Below are 16,807 nucleotides of genomic sequence, written 5' to 3' on the forward strand. Positions count from 1 at the left end.
CTTGGGTGGAGCGAAGGAGAAGGAGGGGTCCCCGGGGAGGACCTCCTCCACCAGTGGCTATACCTTATCTATTGTGTGGGTGCCTGGCACTCAGGCCGATTTGTTCCCACAGACCAGTGTGTAACCAGTGGAGAGTGCAGTGCTGTCCACTGTCCAGAGAGGTGTGATTGCAGACTTGCAGTAGGGTCAGGGGGAAAAGAGAAGCCGCAGAGGGAGGAGCCTGATCTCCATTGTAAGGGACTGCGGCACCCAGAAGCTCTGAAAAATGACTTGGACCTGTTCCCCCCAGTCCTGGGGCTTGAACTAAGGGCCTGAGCACTGTCCCTGACTTCCTTTTGCTCAAGGCTAGCACTCTACCACTTGAGCCACAGTACTACTTCCAGCTTTTTCTGTTTATATGGTTCTGAGGAGTCCAACCCAGGGCTTCATGCATGCTAGGTAAGCACTCTACCACTAAGTCACATTCCCAGCCCCTGGACCTGTTTTTTAAGCAGACCACAGTTCCATGGAGGGTGAGCAGGGCATTGGGCAGGGTGAGGTCAGGCTGTGAGTCTCCTGGAGGCCTGAGGGTCAGGCTGGAGGGGTGACACTTGCCCACCCATGCCAAGCTATGTACATGGTGAGTCCATGTGCTGTTCCTAGGATGCTATCCCAGGTCCTCACTGTAGAGGCAGGTCAACCACAGGACCTGAAAGCAGCTGACCCCTCCTCTCTGACCGACTCTGTCCCCGTTTTGCCTCCCTGGGCCCAACACCACTTCAATCCTCAAGAGGTGCGGAGTGAGGGCTTCCTGGTGTGGGACTCTGGCCTTGGAACACCCCCTCCCCATTCAGCCCTTCCCCCAGCGTCAGGAAGGCTCCTTCCTCCTCCTAGTCCTCTGCCTGGGGAACTGCATTCCTGGCATAACTGAGACAGGTATGTGCCCCTCCCTCTGCGCCACCTTTGGGCAGGGGAAGCTATTGCTCCTTCCATCCAGATGGGAACACACACACACACACACACACACACACACACACACACACACGCACATGCCAGCTACTGCTTTGTCAGAGAAATGGCAGAGGTGTAACACAGCCTGGGCACCTGATGTGCTAAGCGAGAGTTGCTTGAACTCCCTCCCTCCCACCCTTCTCACCCCACCTTTGGAAGGCTAGTCTTGGAACCTCCATGAAACCCCCAAGAGGGATGCAGGCCTAGTTGTGGTCTGTCCCTCCCACTAAGAGCCAGCAACAGAAAGGAAGTGTTGTCTGCCCTGCTGGGGCCTGGCCCAGAAACAGGGCAGGGGGCCAGAGTTGAGTGAGCCTGGCACCTGCCCATCCTGGCCTTGCCCAGCCCTGAAGCCGGGGGTCTTGGCAGCCATGCTCCCCAATTTGGCCTGGCCCTTCAGGGTTTGTCTGCACCCATCCTCCTTGCCATGCCAGCTGACCAGAGTCTTCAGGAGAGCAGTCTTAGACTTGATTTTTCTGCAATGGGGCCACCTAGGCTACTGGCCCCAGTTAAGTCATAAAGGATGGCCCCCTGGGCATGTTCCCTCAACTGTCCTGTGTCCCCTCAGCTCTCTCACATTCTTCTTGCCAAGGGGAAAGATGTCTTCTCTCTGCAGACCCCAGGTTCTCTACCACCTTCTGTTCTACCCAGAGCCCTTGAAGGCCCCTCCCCCTGGCAGGTCCAGGCTTGAGGCTGCTGGTTCTGGAGGCTTGCCACCCAGAATGTACTCTTCTACCTACCAGGAGACTCTAGTAGGAAAGGCAGAGCATTTGCACGAGTACGATTGCCTTCACTTGAGGCAGCCATGGGGAGATTCTATAGGGATAACCTCACTTTAGGTGGAAAAGGGAAGGACTGAGCTACTGAAAATGGCTGCTGGCTTTTTCCAGACCCACCCCAGCCCCCCCCCCGCCCCACCCAAATAAAAGCCCCACCTTATTTCCTTGCAGTTGGAAGTGGAAAAAAGTTATTCTGAACCTCCCACCTACATGAGCCTCCCCAGTCAGTGCTAGAGGGAATAAACTCTGTTGGGGCCTGCCTGAACCCACCTGGTCTGGGCACTGCCCAGGTCTGTGGCTTCTCATCCCCAGCAGTCTGAAGTATAGGGGGATACAAGGCCTAGAGAATGGAAGGATGCTGTTGAGAGAGGGTTGAGAGGCACACTGAAGGGCCGGAGGTCCAGCCACTGGCTCTCCTGCATCCCCTGCATAGAAGGTGTGGTCCCTTCCTTTGCCTTGACCCAAGCAAAGTAGAGAACATAGTAAAAACAGCTTTGCCTTCACCTATGGGACACAGGTCCACAGTGCTCACCTTGGAAGCAGCCGTGGTGTGGGGGCTGGGTCTGAGTCCTAGTTGCCGCCTTCCCACTGAGCCCTGGCAGGGCTAGACACGGAGCTGTGGCAGTCACCACAGCTGCACTGCCCACCTGGTACAGGACTCTTTCCTAGGGACAGGTACCGCTAGAGGGAGTTTCTGTGTCCTTCGCACCTCCTGCCTTCTTGGGCTACCTTGGGGCTCAGAAGTGGGTGCAGGTAAGCTCTAAACTGGCAGGACTGAGGCTGGGACTTGAGGAGCTAGGGACAATCTCTAGTGAAGCCTCTGGTGGAGAGGAACTTCTGTTCCTCTTCTCCTTTGACCTTTCCTCCTCTTCTTCCCCTTAATTTTTTCCTCCCCAGCATAGGTCCTGAGAATTTCCTCTGAGGAAATTCAGCCCTGTGGGGATTCTTACAGCTGGACCTGGGAAAAGAGATGACTCCTCCCAGGCAGGCTCTCCCTGCACTGACCCCCATGAGGTAGAGGCGTGGGAGAGGGAGCGGCTCTGTCCTCACAGGCCAGGACTGTTTCCAGCTGTGTAGCTCTCTCTCTCTCTCTCTCTCTCTCTCTCTCTCTCCCCCCCTCCCCTCTCTCCTTCACCCTCCCTCCCCCCTCCCTCCCTCTCTCTCCCCTTCCTCCCTCCTTCTCTTCTCTCCCCCCCCCCCCACATCTCTTGCTAGCTGCCCTGACTGGAGGCCATGGTTCCCACTGTCCTTGTGTGGTTGGTTTCTGTTTGGGGTGTGTGTGTGTGTGTGTGTGTGTGTGTGTGTGTGTGTGTGTGTGTGTGTGTGTGAATTTGCCCATACTGGGGCTTCAACTCAGGGCCAAGGTTCCCCCTTGTTTTTTTTGTTCAAGGCTGGCATACTACCACTTGAGCTACACCTCTACTTCCAGCTTTTCAGAGGTTAATTGCAGATGAATCTCATGGACTTACCTCCCTGAGCTGGCTTCAAATCAGATCTCAGCTTTCTGAGTAGCTAGGGTTATAGGTGTGAGCCACTGGTAACTGGCACCACTGCCCTTTGTGTCCCTGGTCTCGGCCTGGGTGGGGCACTTAGGTGTTGGGTCAGTGGGCTGGGCCTGGGCAACCTCTTCCTGTGTCTGATGGGTCAGTTTCTGGCTTCTATCTTCATGCACACATGGGTCTCAGCCTCTCCTTGCTGTTGGTGATCCAGTCTGTCCCTATCTACTATGCATGGCTGGCAGTTTATCCTCTGTGGGCCTGGAATCTCCTCTGGACTCTGAGCAACTGGTACAGGTTGTGAATGAATGGATGAGATGAAGGACATGCTTGCTGAGCTGCATTGCAAATGGAGAGAGTCCTGTGGCCAGTCAGATTCACTGCCCCTCACAGGCCTACCAGACCATGAAGCTGACACAGACCCCTCACTCCCTAACCTGGGGCCAGTGCTAGGGCTCTGGGGTGCTTGTCATTGTCCTGAGGTGGGCAACCTCCATTGTGGGCCTCAGGAGAAGCAAGTCAGCTGTGTGGCTGCACAGACTTGAGAGTCCATCAGAGTGAGGGTCAAACACGTTTGGGAGAAGTGAACTCAAAAACAGCAAGAGAGAGCAGTTGTGTTCCCCCTACCCTAATGAGGGGAGAGCAGCGAGGCTCCGGCGTGAGCAGCAGCAGCGCACTGCGTGGTTCACTCACTCAGAGCTCTTTCTCCACGTATGTTAATTTACCACTCTGCAGTAGATCCTCACTGGGCCTGCCCCCTCCTTATGGGGCCATATTGGGATTTTGGCCTGGCTTCCCACGGAGGCCAGGCATAAGCAGTGACTAGAAGTGAAAGTAAGCTCAGGAAATAGGATCCCGGCCACCTGAACAAGGTACTGTGGGGCATGGGGAGAAGGCTGGGAAAGCAAGCTGACCCACACTTAGTGGCCTTCCTGCTTGACCTGCTCTCCTGACACACCTTATCTGCTGGTCATATGTACTTACCCAGTGGGAAGGCTTCTCCTTTTGACTCACTGGCCTTTTCTCCACCTCTGTTTTCCCAGTATGTCTCTGTCCCTCCTTCCTTAGCCTTTGAACCTGTCCCCCTGCCTTCCTATTCATTCTGATGCCCAGCTGTCTGGCCACCTCCACCTCTATGAAGTCTACCAGTACTAAACTCTTGGTGCCCTGCCACAGAACCCCTTGTATCCATCCCTCCCCTGTGACTGGTGCCTCACCCAGCTCAGCATGGGTCCCCTGACTTCACCAGACATTGACCACACCTGATTGCCACCCTGCCTCCACTGAGTTCCCTTCACTCCTGGAGATGGGCAGGGCCTGGTTAAGATGTGTGTGGGGTCTCCAGGAAAGAGAGGGACAGTTGGCATAAATAGCCCTACTTCATCTTTGCCCTTTCTTCCATGATCATTCAGCACCCACTCACTCTAGCAGACAATGCTCAGGCTCAGAAGCTTGAGGATCAGCTTCACCAGCAGCTTCCTCTGTTGAGGGGCTGTCCCTCAAATTTGGCAAGCTTGATCCCTGCCCCCTTCTTGGTCATTTGAAACCAAGCCACACTACTCGTCCAGACACTGAAGTATCCATACTGGCTGGCTGGTTATGCAGAGTGGTCCAGGGTTGTGGGACTCAGCCAGATGATTGAGAAAGGGGGAAGGGGCAGTTTACCAGTGGCTTTCCCAGTGTGTTGGCTGGCTTGACCTAGCCTGGATGTGCCGCTTCAAAATTTTTCACTTAATTCCATCTCCTGCAGAGTAGACTAGTAGTCAGAGGTGGGGGTCAGGTGGGTGGATGGGCACCAGACACCTCTCACCTGAAGGTGATGATAGGGCTTGCCAGCCTGGTCTGAGGCTGGCAAGAGGAACCATGGAAGCCGCCTTCTTCCAGGGAGGCTGGCCCAGGACCCAGCAGTGAGGTCCTGCTGTGAAACACTCATTTGTCTGCTAAGGTTGAGGGGGAGGGAAAGCCTGAGACCAGATACCAGGTCAACCAACCAGTGCTTTGAACATCCACACTGAAGTCGATCTGTTTCCTTTCCAAGCAGTGCACCCTCAGAGATGTCTGTAGGCAGTAGGTAGGAGATGGCTTCATCTGCAGGTCATGGCTGGGTGAGGTGTGGTAGGTAGATGGCTGGGAAGAAAAGCTCACTTACTGGCTTCAGCTCAGCCAGCCCTGGCCACTCATAGTCCTTTTCCAAGGAGCCAAGCCCCAGCCCATCAGAGGAAGGGGGGGATCATGTATATCAATGTGGACCCACGGACTGCCTATGGCCTGGATTCTACCCTCCAGGGGCTCCATCCACTCTCCTCAGGTCTGAAGAGTGTCTGGAGGTTCCCTGCCAGAATTTACATGTGTCCAGATTGCAGGGGATAGGGTCATACACAGTGTGCTATGGGGGTAAGGGGCAAGCTTTGTGATGCATAAAGGTGTATGATACCCAGTGAGCACAGCTGGGGGCAGGAGGGCTGTGACAGTCAGTGTCTACAAACTTGAGTAAACTGCCTGCCTGCTGTAGAGCAGGAATGCCTCTTTTATGGGCACATGTTTGGGGTTGCATGTTGTGAGGTTTTAGCCCAGAGCCCAGAGGACTAATTCCTGGCTCTGAATCTTGTTCATTCCAAAGCATGAGCCTGATGGACTGGTCGAGGCTGAATGGTTTTGTCTGAAGATCCCAAAATAGCTCCAATAGCCTGATTCTCCGCCCACCCTCCCCCACCCCCCCAACCGGCCTAGGGCCTCAATGGCTCTTTGTCTCTTGAAGGCATCCCACTCCTACAAGGAACTCAGACACTGACTGGGGCTTGCTAGGACCAGGCTACTTATTCTTCCTGGCTGGGATCTCTGCAGCCCTCAAGTGAGCACTAAAAGCACAGCCTGTTGGGACCTCTTAAATAGCAGATCCCAGAGACCCTGCTTGGAGGAGGCAAACTTCCTAGGGCACTGAAGCTTCTACTGCCAGCTTTGTCCAGGGTTCCTACCACCACCTGGACCAACCCCTCTCATGCTCTGGTCCTATACTTCCTACAGAGCACACAGGAAGATCTCAGGGAAAGCACTGTCAGGGACAGAACCTTGTGGCTCTCCAAATTAGCCAGTGAGGCAAATGCAAAAACATGTGTGAGCCATACTGGCTTCCCACTCTTAAGTCTCCAGTTGGCTTTCTCAACTCTGACCCAAGCCTTGCTCTAGAAGATAAAAACTGACACCCTATTCCGGGTGCTGTAGAAGCCAGTATCACAGGGGCACTATCTGTGAGCTGTAGACAGTTCCAAGGTCCAGAGGGGAGTGGTCAAACAGGCCTCTGAGGAGAGGGTGAGGCCAGCCAGGGGACTGAGTCTTCAGGTGGTTGATGGATTGCTACCCTGGACTTTGAAGGTATAGTTTGGGCGACCCCACTTTATTTTGGATTTTCTGCAAGGTTTCACTAAATGGTAGATTTGGGACCACATGAGATGGGGAGACCCAAAACATGGGTTATGGGACACCTGTAATGGAGCAGGGAGGACTCCTATGTGGCATGTGACAGTATGTGTATGGCTGTGTGGGATGGGAAAGAATGAGAGCAGACTCCATGGTGTGTGTGTGGTGGAGAGAGAGCCAGGACTAGATATGGATTTCTAGGTGTTTTTTTTCTTCTATTCCCCAATACTGTGTGTGTGTATGTATGTGTGCGTGCGTGTGCCCGCGCGCGCGTCAGTTGTGGGGCTGCAATGCAGGGCCTGTGCACTGTTTCTGAGCCTTTTTGTGCTCAAGGCTAGCACTCTACCACTTGGGCCACAGCATCACTTCCAGCTTTTGAGTGGTTAATTGGAGATAGAGTCTCACTGGGACTTTCCTTCCCCAGCTGGCTTCAAAGTTCAATCCTCAGATCACAGCCTTCTGAGTAGCTAGGATTATAGGAGTAAGCCACCTGCACTTGGCTTTCCAGGTACTTCTTGAGGTGCTGGGGTCACTAATCCCAGCCACATTTCTTTGGAATCTTTTGTTGAATAGAATCTAGACCTTTAGGCTGTTTTGTCTGGGGTATTTTTTGCTTGCTCTGTTAGCATCATTGTGGTGCTGGAAGCTTTCTAATATGGGGCATCTGACCAATTATGAATTGGTCCTTTCTTTTTTTTGCCAGTCCTGGGGCTTGGACTCAGGGCCTGAGCACTGTCCCTGGCTTTTTTTTGCTCAAGGCTAGCACTCTGCCACTTGAGCCACTGCACCATTTCTGGCCTTTTCTGTTTATGTGGTGCTGAGGAACCGAACCCAGGGCTTCATGCATGCTAGATGAGCACTCTACCACTAAGCCACATTCCCAGCCCCCAAATTGGACCCTTCTATAAAATTGATATTTAATTTTTAAAAAGAATGAGAACAGAGGAGCTGGGTAGGCACTGAGTGCCAAGTGGTTGCCCCTCAATGAGGTGGGATAGAGAGATCTTAGGAAGAACCTGCTTGATGAGGGAGTAGGCAAACTAGGGGCTCCAGCTAGATACCTGTGGGAATGAGCGCCCTTGGGGAGAGCCCAACTGAGACCATGTGAGAATAGAGCCATTTCTGGCCAGTGTCAGTGAAATCAGGACCCCAGAAAGGACTCTCTCCAGGGAGGTGGGTGTAGTCTTCTCAAGATGACTGAGATGAGGCCTGAGAGTGACCACTGGGTGGCACTGGTAGCCAAAGCAATAACAATTTGTCTGATCATAGATGCAGAGGCCTGATGGTAGCGTGTGCCTGGTTGGTGTAGCCTGGTATGATGGGGATCCAGTGAGGTTGGGAGTGTGTGCTGTTAGTGTAATTTCAGGTGGGTGGACACTTGAGAGTGTCCCAGGTCCTGACATGGTTTATCCTGGCCAAGAGAAGAAGCCCTCTGTTCAGGAAGGACTTGCCGTTATCTTGGAGAAGGGGCACGTGGTAGAGTGTGCAGAGCCAGTGGAGGGATGATGATATCTTGGTGCCCCTGGGTGGATGTGATAGGAAGGAATAGTGGAGATGGTGCAGTCCTGTATGGGGCTTTGCCAACCCACAGTGCACCCAAATGTAGTGGGAGTTATAGACTCAATGGACTTTTGGTACAAGCCAGGTAAAAGGCTGACCTCATAGAAAAGTTGTACCCAGTTACATCGTGCTAAGGGTTCCAGTTAGGCCTTTCTCTGCCCCCTCCCCCTGTTCCTGCTGGAATAAGCTGCTCTGGAGTTCTCAGGGTGGCCTTTGGGGAGCACTCCAGACTTGAGACTGCTCAGAGTGCTGATGGTTTGTTTGAATTTTTTATCATATACAATTGGGTACAAGAGTGATTTGATGTGCTACTGTCAATTACTAAAGAGGGGTAGTCAAAGCAATTTCTGGACCCAAAACCTCACCCCCACCTCAAGACTTAAGGGCCCCCATCCACAACAGGGTGGAACCAACAGGAACATAAATACTGGCAGACATACATTGAAGACAAGCACTGAACCCCAGAATTGAGTCCTTCAAACAGGCCTAAATCTCCAGTGGTGACTGAGAAATCTCATAGCCAGTTTGCAAATGGAGGAAGGACCTGCCTAGCCTGTGACCCCACCACATTCTCAGCTCCTGCTTCTCCCACCTGGCCAAGGTCCTTGGTCCCTGCCCAAGCATGGGTTTTCCCTTAGCCCCAACCCCTTCCTTTTCTTTGCCTCTGTCCTGTAATACTGTCACCTCCCCAACCCCTGCCCCTGGCCAATCATTTCCTTAGCCCCTGCCCCTTTCTAACACCATCACCCTTTCCCTCCACCCTGCGTCCGTCTACCCCACCCCTCCCTGGGCTCTGCTGTCTTCCCAGCACCATCTTCCCCCAGTCCCTCCCCATCCCTAGCCGTGCGCCCTGGTCCCTTTTGTACGCTTCTCTTGCTGCCTATGGCGTTTCCCTCACCCACCCCCTTCCTCTGCGCTCTGAACCGCGACTCCCCCACGGACTGCGCTGGGGTTCCCTGAGGCGTCTTCCTTTGTCTCTGCTCCCCGCCCTCCCTCCACAGCGCCCCTGCCCCTCACTCACCACCGCCGTTTCCTGGCTTGGATGAGGAGAGCTCTGCTGCTGCTGGAGGAAATCTCAGTGGCCTTTATTCTTTCCAACGTGGTTGCTCCTCCCGCCTCTGCCAGGCGCACACCAGGCCCTGTGCCGCGGCGTGCCTGCCGTGCCGTGCCGCCGCCCTGCTGCGCCGCGCCGCGCCGCCGCCACCCGCGTCTCCCGGCCTCTTCAGCGGCACGGGCTCGGGGGCTCCGGAGGACAGCACCAGAGGACAGCGCCGGCTGGCGGACAGAACGAAGGGTTTCAAGGGTTCCGGCCAGCCCGGGTGGCTGTGGTCCTCTGTCCCCTGCCTCGGAGCCCACGCCCGGGATTTCTGCTCCAGGAGAATCCTGCTTACCTCTCATTATGAGCCTGGAGGACGGGGAGGGCCTGGCACCTCCCAGGCGGTCTCTGGCTGAACTTTGAGGGCACGGCTGCTGTCTGCTCTCCCAGAAGACCCAGCATGGGGGGAGTGGCCCTGAAGAGGCCTAAGGGTGCTCCGTAAGGACCCTCACGCCCTGAGAGTGGGGGCTGGATCCTGGGGCCATGCCTCAGCTGCCACTGGAGCGTCGCCCTGGGCAACAGCCCAGGGCCTCCCTGCTGGTTCGGTACTTCATGATCCCCTGCAACATCTGCCTGATTCTGCTGGCTACAACTACACTGGGCTTCGCAGTGCTGCTCTTCCTCAACAATTGTAGGTGGCCACTGGGTGTGGCCCAAGCGGCCCTGCTTCTGCTGGCCAGGCCTTCCATCTTAGCGGCCAAGGGTTACAGAGCATGTGGGGTCACAGCAATGCCAGGGGTCATGACATTGCTCAGATGGGCAATCTCTGTCTTCTGAGGACCGGGTGGTTACTCTGAACCCCTGAGTCCCTTGAGACCTGTCCCTGGGTCCTTGTTGGGGTTGACCCACATCTTGAGCTGCACAAGCAACCTTGAGAGATGGGAAGGGGATATCTGCACTGGGGGTGGGGAATTGGGAACTGGGACAAGGCCTGTATTCACTAAGGAAGCTTGAATCCTGTCCTGCGTGCCCCTCCCACCCCCCTGCAGCTAGAAGGTCAAAAGCACAGGCTTCTGTCTTCATTCTTCTTGAGGTTTTAGCTAGTCCTTAGGTATCAAGGATGGATTCTTCAGTTGCCCAGGCTCTCCAGCCCATATCTCTGATGGGTGGGAAGGGGTATGGATGGATGGACAGAGGGACTGGAGATGAAAGGCTCTGCTCAGAAGAGCCTAACTTGGAGGTTTGTTTTTTTGTTTTTGTTTTTGTTTTTCAGATAAACCTGGGACCCACTTCACACCAGTGCCTCTGACACCTCCTGATGGTGAGTGGGGGCCACAGTGGTGACAGGCCAAGTGTGGGGGTGCCATATGGAGGGGGAAGTTATTGTTGGAGTTTTTCTGAGGTGTGTACATAGGTGCATTCATAGAGGGAGGAGGCTCAACAAAGGAACCTGAGTCCTTTCTGAGGAGTCCACAGGGGTTTGGGGTACTAGCACCCAAACAAGATTTCGAATTCACTGGGCCTCAGCCTCAAAAGAAGGAGCTAAACCTGGAACCTAAAAGTTGTAAGATGATGTCAAGCAATGCATTGTGAGGTGGGACTCTGGCATCTGAGATTTGCAAGGAGTTGCCTCCTCTTTGTCCTCCCTTTTCCCTGTTTAGGAAAGAGTGGGGCTGGTTATAGAATCACTGAGGGGACACTGAGCTGGCGCTGGCGTTGGAGAGGGCTTCTGCATGGCCAGTGACAGCTGTCTGAGGGAGAGGCCTGGAAAGCCTGGGTCTGTCCCTAGGACTGAGCAGGCTAGAGTGGGGAAGATGCAAAAGGTGACCTCTTTTGACTCCTTTGTGGGATGGAGCAAGACCTCCCAGCTGTGCTACTTGGTATGTGGGCCTCTGTAATTAAGATAAAGGTAGAGGGAAGAAGTAGCAGTAGTGTTGCAAGAAAACAAGGAAAGGAGTGGTCTGTGACTCTCCTTGCAGTTTCCAGTTTTGTTCTCAGTATCTTTTCCATCACAAGCCCTCTACGGGGTAGGAACATGTCCAGGTTCACAGAAGTCACAAGGATGAGAGTTGTCCTATGTGGGGCAGGGCCATGACTCTGTCATCAGCAGAACATAGGTGGGAGGATTTTGGAATCCTGGGAATTGGGGGCCTCACTCTCTGGGTTCTCCCAGAAAGCAACTTGGATTACATAGTCGGTCTGGGTCACTTCCTGAGTCTTGAGTCGAAGACAATAGCTGGAAGAGGAGGTTTAGCACTGGCAGGACCTCCCTGCCTCTGTCTACTTCCCTGTGCTAGTAGGTTAAAGAAGGGGTCGTGGCACCCTGGGAGCCTCAGCAGTCTGAGAAATGAAGTGGGGTTTTCCCTTGTGAGTGGGGAGCTTGGGCACGCAGAAGTTAGATTCAAGGGTGCAGGATGGGCTTCTCATACCCTTTGGCAGCAGCCATTTGGGTGCCATCTGGCAAGGGTCATCTATCATCTATAGACAGCCATCCTTTATTCCTTGGATTGTAGTAAAGCAAGCTGGCAGTGTGCTTCCTGACATACTTGGCCACACAGTTGGGCTGTGTGGCAATGCAAGGCTGGAGTGGTGGGAATAGTGGCTTGGGGCTGTATATATGTGAGGGGGGGGCCCCTGACAGCAGTGATCTTCTCTAGGTTTCTTCCAAAAGACCACAGAGGCTCAACCCAGCCTGGCCTGGGTTGTAGGGAGAGAAGCCTTGGACCCTAAGGGGCCTCTGCCTGCAAAATGGGTGTCCCTGCTGAGATACAGGAGCCCTTTGAGTCAGAGTAGTGGGGCAACACTATGTGGTGTGTGGCCTTCAATATCTGCTGGAGCTACAGGGACTGGAGACCAGTATTAGATGGCTGAGTAGTTACCTCTCTGCCCTCTTCCTGGACTGGGAGACAGGAGGATGTGACCTGACAAGTCCCTACAAGAAGGGACTCAAGCCCTCTGAGTGGGATAGGTCATGAGGACAAAACAGGGGTGCACTGGCCTGGGGCCTGAGACTGGACATGAATGTTCATAGCTCATGGGCAAGAGGCCTGAGGCTGCCTGGACTCATTCAGGTTGCGTTTGCCCCTTTTCAGCATTATCAATCCCCTTTCCTGACATCCAGAATGCTGCCAAACATCCTTTCTTTACATGGTTCTCCCCACAGCTCCACTGGGGGTTGCCCATCAACACCAAGCTGTCTGTTGTACACTTGGGGGCACAAACGTGGCCACTGTATAGTTGGGCATTCACATCTGTGGCCACTTCACAGCTGGGCATTCACATCACACATGTGGGGACAAGGCAGGGCTTGGGGCATCTGCTCTACCCCACAACCCACCAGAGGCAGGAAGAGAAGTTAGGTAGACCCACCACTACCAAATTCGTGTTATAAAAAGCCCCTTCGGCCTCCAACAGTGCATGGAGAGATTGCCTAGGCAGGAAGCTTGGCAGCCAGGGAGAGGCTCCCCCAGGGGTTCCCAGAAGTGACCCTTTGGAGGTGTGGGTATGTTCCTGAATTTCTGAGAGGTTTTGTAGGCAGTGACCAGGAGCACACAGAATCTGACACTGACTTTGCTGTTTTAGCATTATGGCTTTTTTTGGAGACCTTCAAGATTCTCTGCTTCCCTCTGCATTCCTATACCCAGAGGCATAACTGTTGTTGTTGTTGTTGTTGTTTTTGCCAGTCCTGGGGCTTGAACTCAGGGCCTGGGCACTATCCCTGAGCTTCTTTTGCTTAAGGCTAGCGCTCTACCACATGAGCCATAGCACCACTTCTGGCTTATTCTGTTTCAGTGGTAAGATCAAGCCCAGGGCTTCATGAATGTTAGGCAAGCACTCTACCACTAAGCCACATTCCCAGCCTGGTGTCGCTGTAATGATAACTCCCCTTGTGCCTCTGTGAGAATGTGAATGAGTGTACACCTGTCTGCAGGTGGTCTCGGATTGTACCTATTCTTCTCGGTCATATTTGCCTTGAGCTTCTGTGGTCTAGCCCAACAAGGAGGAAAGGTACATAAACAGGCTGTGGTGAAGTATCAATGGAATGTATGTGAGCACCCCTTAAGCACCTTAAGGGATCCTGAGTTCATTGAGGAAGAGGAAGGGCTTCGTGGAGATGGTGATTCTCAGTCTTTTGTGTGTGTGTGTGCATGCATGTGCACATGCCCATGTGCATGCCAGTATTTGGGGTTGAACTCAGTGCCTGGACATCCTTTGCTTGGCTTTTTTGCTCAAGTCTAGCACTCTGTTGCTTGAGCAACAACTCTACTTCTGTCTTTTTGGTGGTTAATTGGGGATAAGAATCCCATAAACTTTTCTTCCCCGGGTTGTCTTTGAACTGGGATCCTTAGATCTCAGCCTGCTTAGTAGCTAGAATTACAGGTGTGAGCTACCAGTACCTATCTCCCAATCCCACTCCCAATCCCACTTTTTTGGTCTGAAACTGGGACTTGAGCTTGGTACCTGGTGCTTTTGCTCATTGGCTACTGCTCTATCAACTGAGCAACACTTCCACCCTGACCCCATCTGACTCTTTTTTAAACAATGAGAAGAGTTTAAGGAAAGAATATATCACACACACACACACACACACACACACACACACACACACACACACACACACACACTGCCTAGCATGCATGAAGACCTGGGTTCAGGGCTGGGAATATGGCCTAGTGGCAAGAGTGCTTGCCTCCTACACATGAAGCTCTTGGTTCAATTCCCCAGCACCACCTATATGGAAAACGGCCAGAAGGGGCGCTGTGGCTCAGGTGGCAGAGTGCTAGCCTTGAGCAAAAAGAAGCCAGGGACAGTGCTCAGGCCCTGAGTCCAAGGCACAGGACTGGCCAAAAAAAAAAGACCTGGGTTCAATTCCTTAGCACCACATATACAGAGACATCAGTTGGGACTTGTGGTTGAGCTTTGGGCTAGGGTGTGGAGCAAGGTGAACATCTTGGTGATGTTCTTTTTTTTTTTTTTTTTGGCCAGTCCTGGGCCTTGGACTCAGGGCCTGAGCACTGTCCCTGGCTTCTTCCCGCTTAAGGCTAGCACTCTGCCACTTGAGCCACAGTGCCACTTCTGGCCGTTTTCTGTATATGTGGTGCTGGGGAATTGAACCTAGGGCCTCGTGTATCCGAGGCAGGCACTCTTGCCACTAGGCTATATCCCCAGCCCTTGGTGATGTTCTTGGTAGTGTCCTTGGCTGTGGGGTCAGAACCTTGTGGAGAGGTCTGGCAAGGCCAGGGCAACCAGATGGAAAGAGTAAGTCCAAGAGACATAGACATGCACCATCTGTTCCACTGTGACTTCCCCCTTTGCTATGACGGTGTCACCTGGTGCTGGGAACAGGCAGACATAGGTCCTTGACTCTGGAATTGGACCCTCAAGGGAGACCTTGTTCAGGAAGTCCAGCTAAGGCTCAAGAGTATAGGATCTGGCCTGGGAGTCCCAAGAGCCTTGGCCAAGAGAGGGCCAAGTGTGAGGGAACTACTGGGAAGAGAGAGGGAGAGAGGGAAAGGAGGTGATGGCCTGGTGTAATGAGGGGCCATGAATGGACATGGTTTGAACTGGGATAGGGGATTCTGCTAGTAATAAGAACCGTACTGTGTATACTGCACATGTCCCCACACAACTTTGCATACCTCTTGTGCACTTCACAAGAGTCTATTTCACTCCAGAGCCCTGAGAAGTAGGCCCACTGTTCCCATTCACAGAAGGGGACACTGAGACAGAAAGGGACCTTGCCTCCAGGATCTGAGGGGCACTGTGGTGGTGGTGGTGGTGGTGGTGTGTGTGTGTATGTATGTGTGTGTGTGTAGATAGGAGCTTAGGTGGGTTCAGAGAGGGCAGACTGAGGCCCCTGTACTCTGCCTTTTCCAAAGATAAGGGCAATGGCACTCTGACACTAGGAGAACAGCTGAGAGAGGCTAGAGTGGGCTGTTGCTGTGGTTCCAGCCCCTGGTGCACCTTTCACTCATAGAAGATGAGAAGAGGGGTTTTCCGCTTTATTTCCAAGCATTCTAGGTGATGAGGACCTCACCCCACCCCATGACTTATTAATGATAATTGGTCCCAATTAAACATTTATTAGATCCAGACAGCTGCAGCCCTTCAGAAGCCTACTTTGCCCAGGCTGTGCTCAGAGGGTAACTGCAGAGCCTGGCCATAACAACCCTGGTATTATTTTCTTCATTTGTCTGCTTGGTGGACAATGGCAGGCTCCTCCCTGAGCCTGCTATGATTTGCTGTAGAGGGTAGGGACAAGGTGTGTGTGTTGGACGTTGCTTCTGCTGAGAACTAAAATGTTAGAAAATGAAGTAACTGGCCAGTATGTGACACTGATTCTGGGAGCACCACACAGTATGTGGCAGAGGGCTTAGGTGAGGACATTTCCTGAGGTGGGGGCTCCAGAGGACAGAGGGAGGTACCTGAGGGACCCAAGGGAGAGATACCACCATCAGCTTGAGCCTGGGAAGGCTGGGAGGAGTGTGCACTGAGGAGCCGTGGAAGGAGGAGGGTGCCTGAGTTGAGTTTGGGGGACAGAAGAGACAGGTTGAGGGCAGGTCTGTGGAATGCGTTTCTAGAGTGGAGGCCTACTGAGAAGGAAGGCTGGGTGCAGGGAGAGGGAGAGGGCAGAGCTCTGGGCTTCAAGAGGTCTGAGTCAGAGAGTAAAGGTGCTTTCTGGATCTATTTAGAGGACTGGAGGCTGGTCTTCAGTGGGAGGAGAGCGGCTCTGAGACTAATGTGGGCAGAGCTGGAAGATCCATGGTACTCTTTCTTGCTGTCTGCTAGGGCCCACTGAAGTGGGCCAGGAGTGGATGCCCTGTAAATGGAGAGGGAGTGGAGGGAGAATATTCTCCCTTGGGGGAAGGGCGGGGGGGGGATGAGGGGGGCTTACAGGGAAAGGAATGAAAGAGGATGAGGCCCTACGAATGTCAATGCAGGCTATGGTGGGCACACGTGTCTGTGTGTGAACTTGAACATGTGTGAACATGTATGTATGTATGTATGTATGTATGTATGTATGTATGTGAATACACTGTGGGGTTTAGTAAATGACTGCTTGCCTTCCAGGGGCTCATCATGGGCTTTACCTTGGCTGTCTGTGGCCTGGTGGCTGTGTGTGAACTTGAACATGTGTGAACACGTGTGTGTGTCTGGGGGTGTGAATGGGCTATGGGGTTTAGTGACTGCTTGCCTCCCAGGGTCTTGTCATGGGCTTACTGTGGCTCCCTGTGTCCTGGCACTCTAGAAAGTGTGCTTGGACTCCAACAGCCCTCCTCACATTTAACTCCAGTGTGCAGGGGAATGCTGTGTGGCTTTGGGGCCGTATGTGAGCCCAGTGTGGAAGATCCAGGCCGAGCCTCCTGTGTGTGCAAGAAGAGTCCCTGTCCCCTGGTAGTGGCACCCGTGTGTGGCTCAGATTCCTCAACATACAGCAATGAGTGTGAGCTGCAGCGTGCTCAGTGCAGGCAGCAGCGGCGCATCCGCCTGCTCCGCCGTGGGCCCTGTGGTGAGTGCAGGGCATGGGTGGC

General features: G+C 53.5%; 1 protein-coding gene and 1 long non-coding RNA gene across 4 annotated transcripts in view; one reads left to right on the top strand and one right to left on the bottom strand.

Moving 5' to 3' along the window:
* Agrn (agrin) overlaps positions 1–16,807 on the top strand; it is a 34,939-nt gene that overhangs the window by 4,569 nt on the left and 13,563 nt on the right. For 2 of the 3 annotated variants that reach the window (XM_048350033.1, XM_048350034.1), the window contains exons 3-4: positions 10,549–10,596; positions 16,570–16,785. In XM_048350033.1, coding sequence (XP_048205990.1) covers positions 10,549–10,596; positions 16,570–16,785 — 264 coding nt within the window. Of the gene's footprint in view, positions 1–9,728; positions 9,967–10,548; positions 10,597–16,569; positions 16,786–16,807 lie in introns of those variants that run through there. The other variant, XM_048350035.1, reaches the window with a different exon arrangement.
* On the bottom strand, positions 7,580–13,902 carry LOC125354446. Its single transcript, XR_007211491.1, has 3 exons — positions 13,891–13,902; positions 11,963–11,967; positions 7,580–8,693 (listed from the first exon to the last, which is right to left on the bottom strand). It is a non-coding gene; the product is annotated as an uncharacterized LOC125354446 (long non-coding RNA).

The sequence above is a fragment of the Perognathus longimembris genome, chromosome 7 (genome assembly GCF_023159225.1).
Source record: "Perognathus longimembris pacificus isolate PPM17 chromosome 7, ASM2315922v1, whole genome shotgun sequence".
Classification (NCBI taxonomy): domain Eukaryota; kingdom Metazoa; phylum Chordata; class Mammalia; order Rodentia; family Heteromyidae; genus Perognathus; species Perognathus longimembris.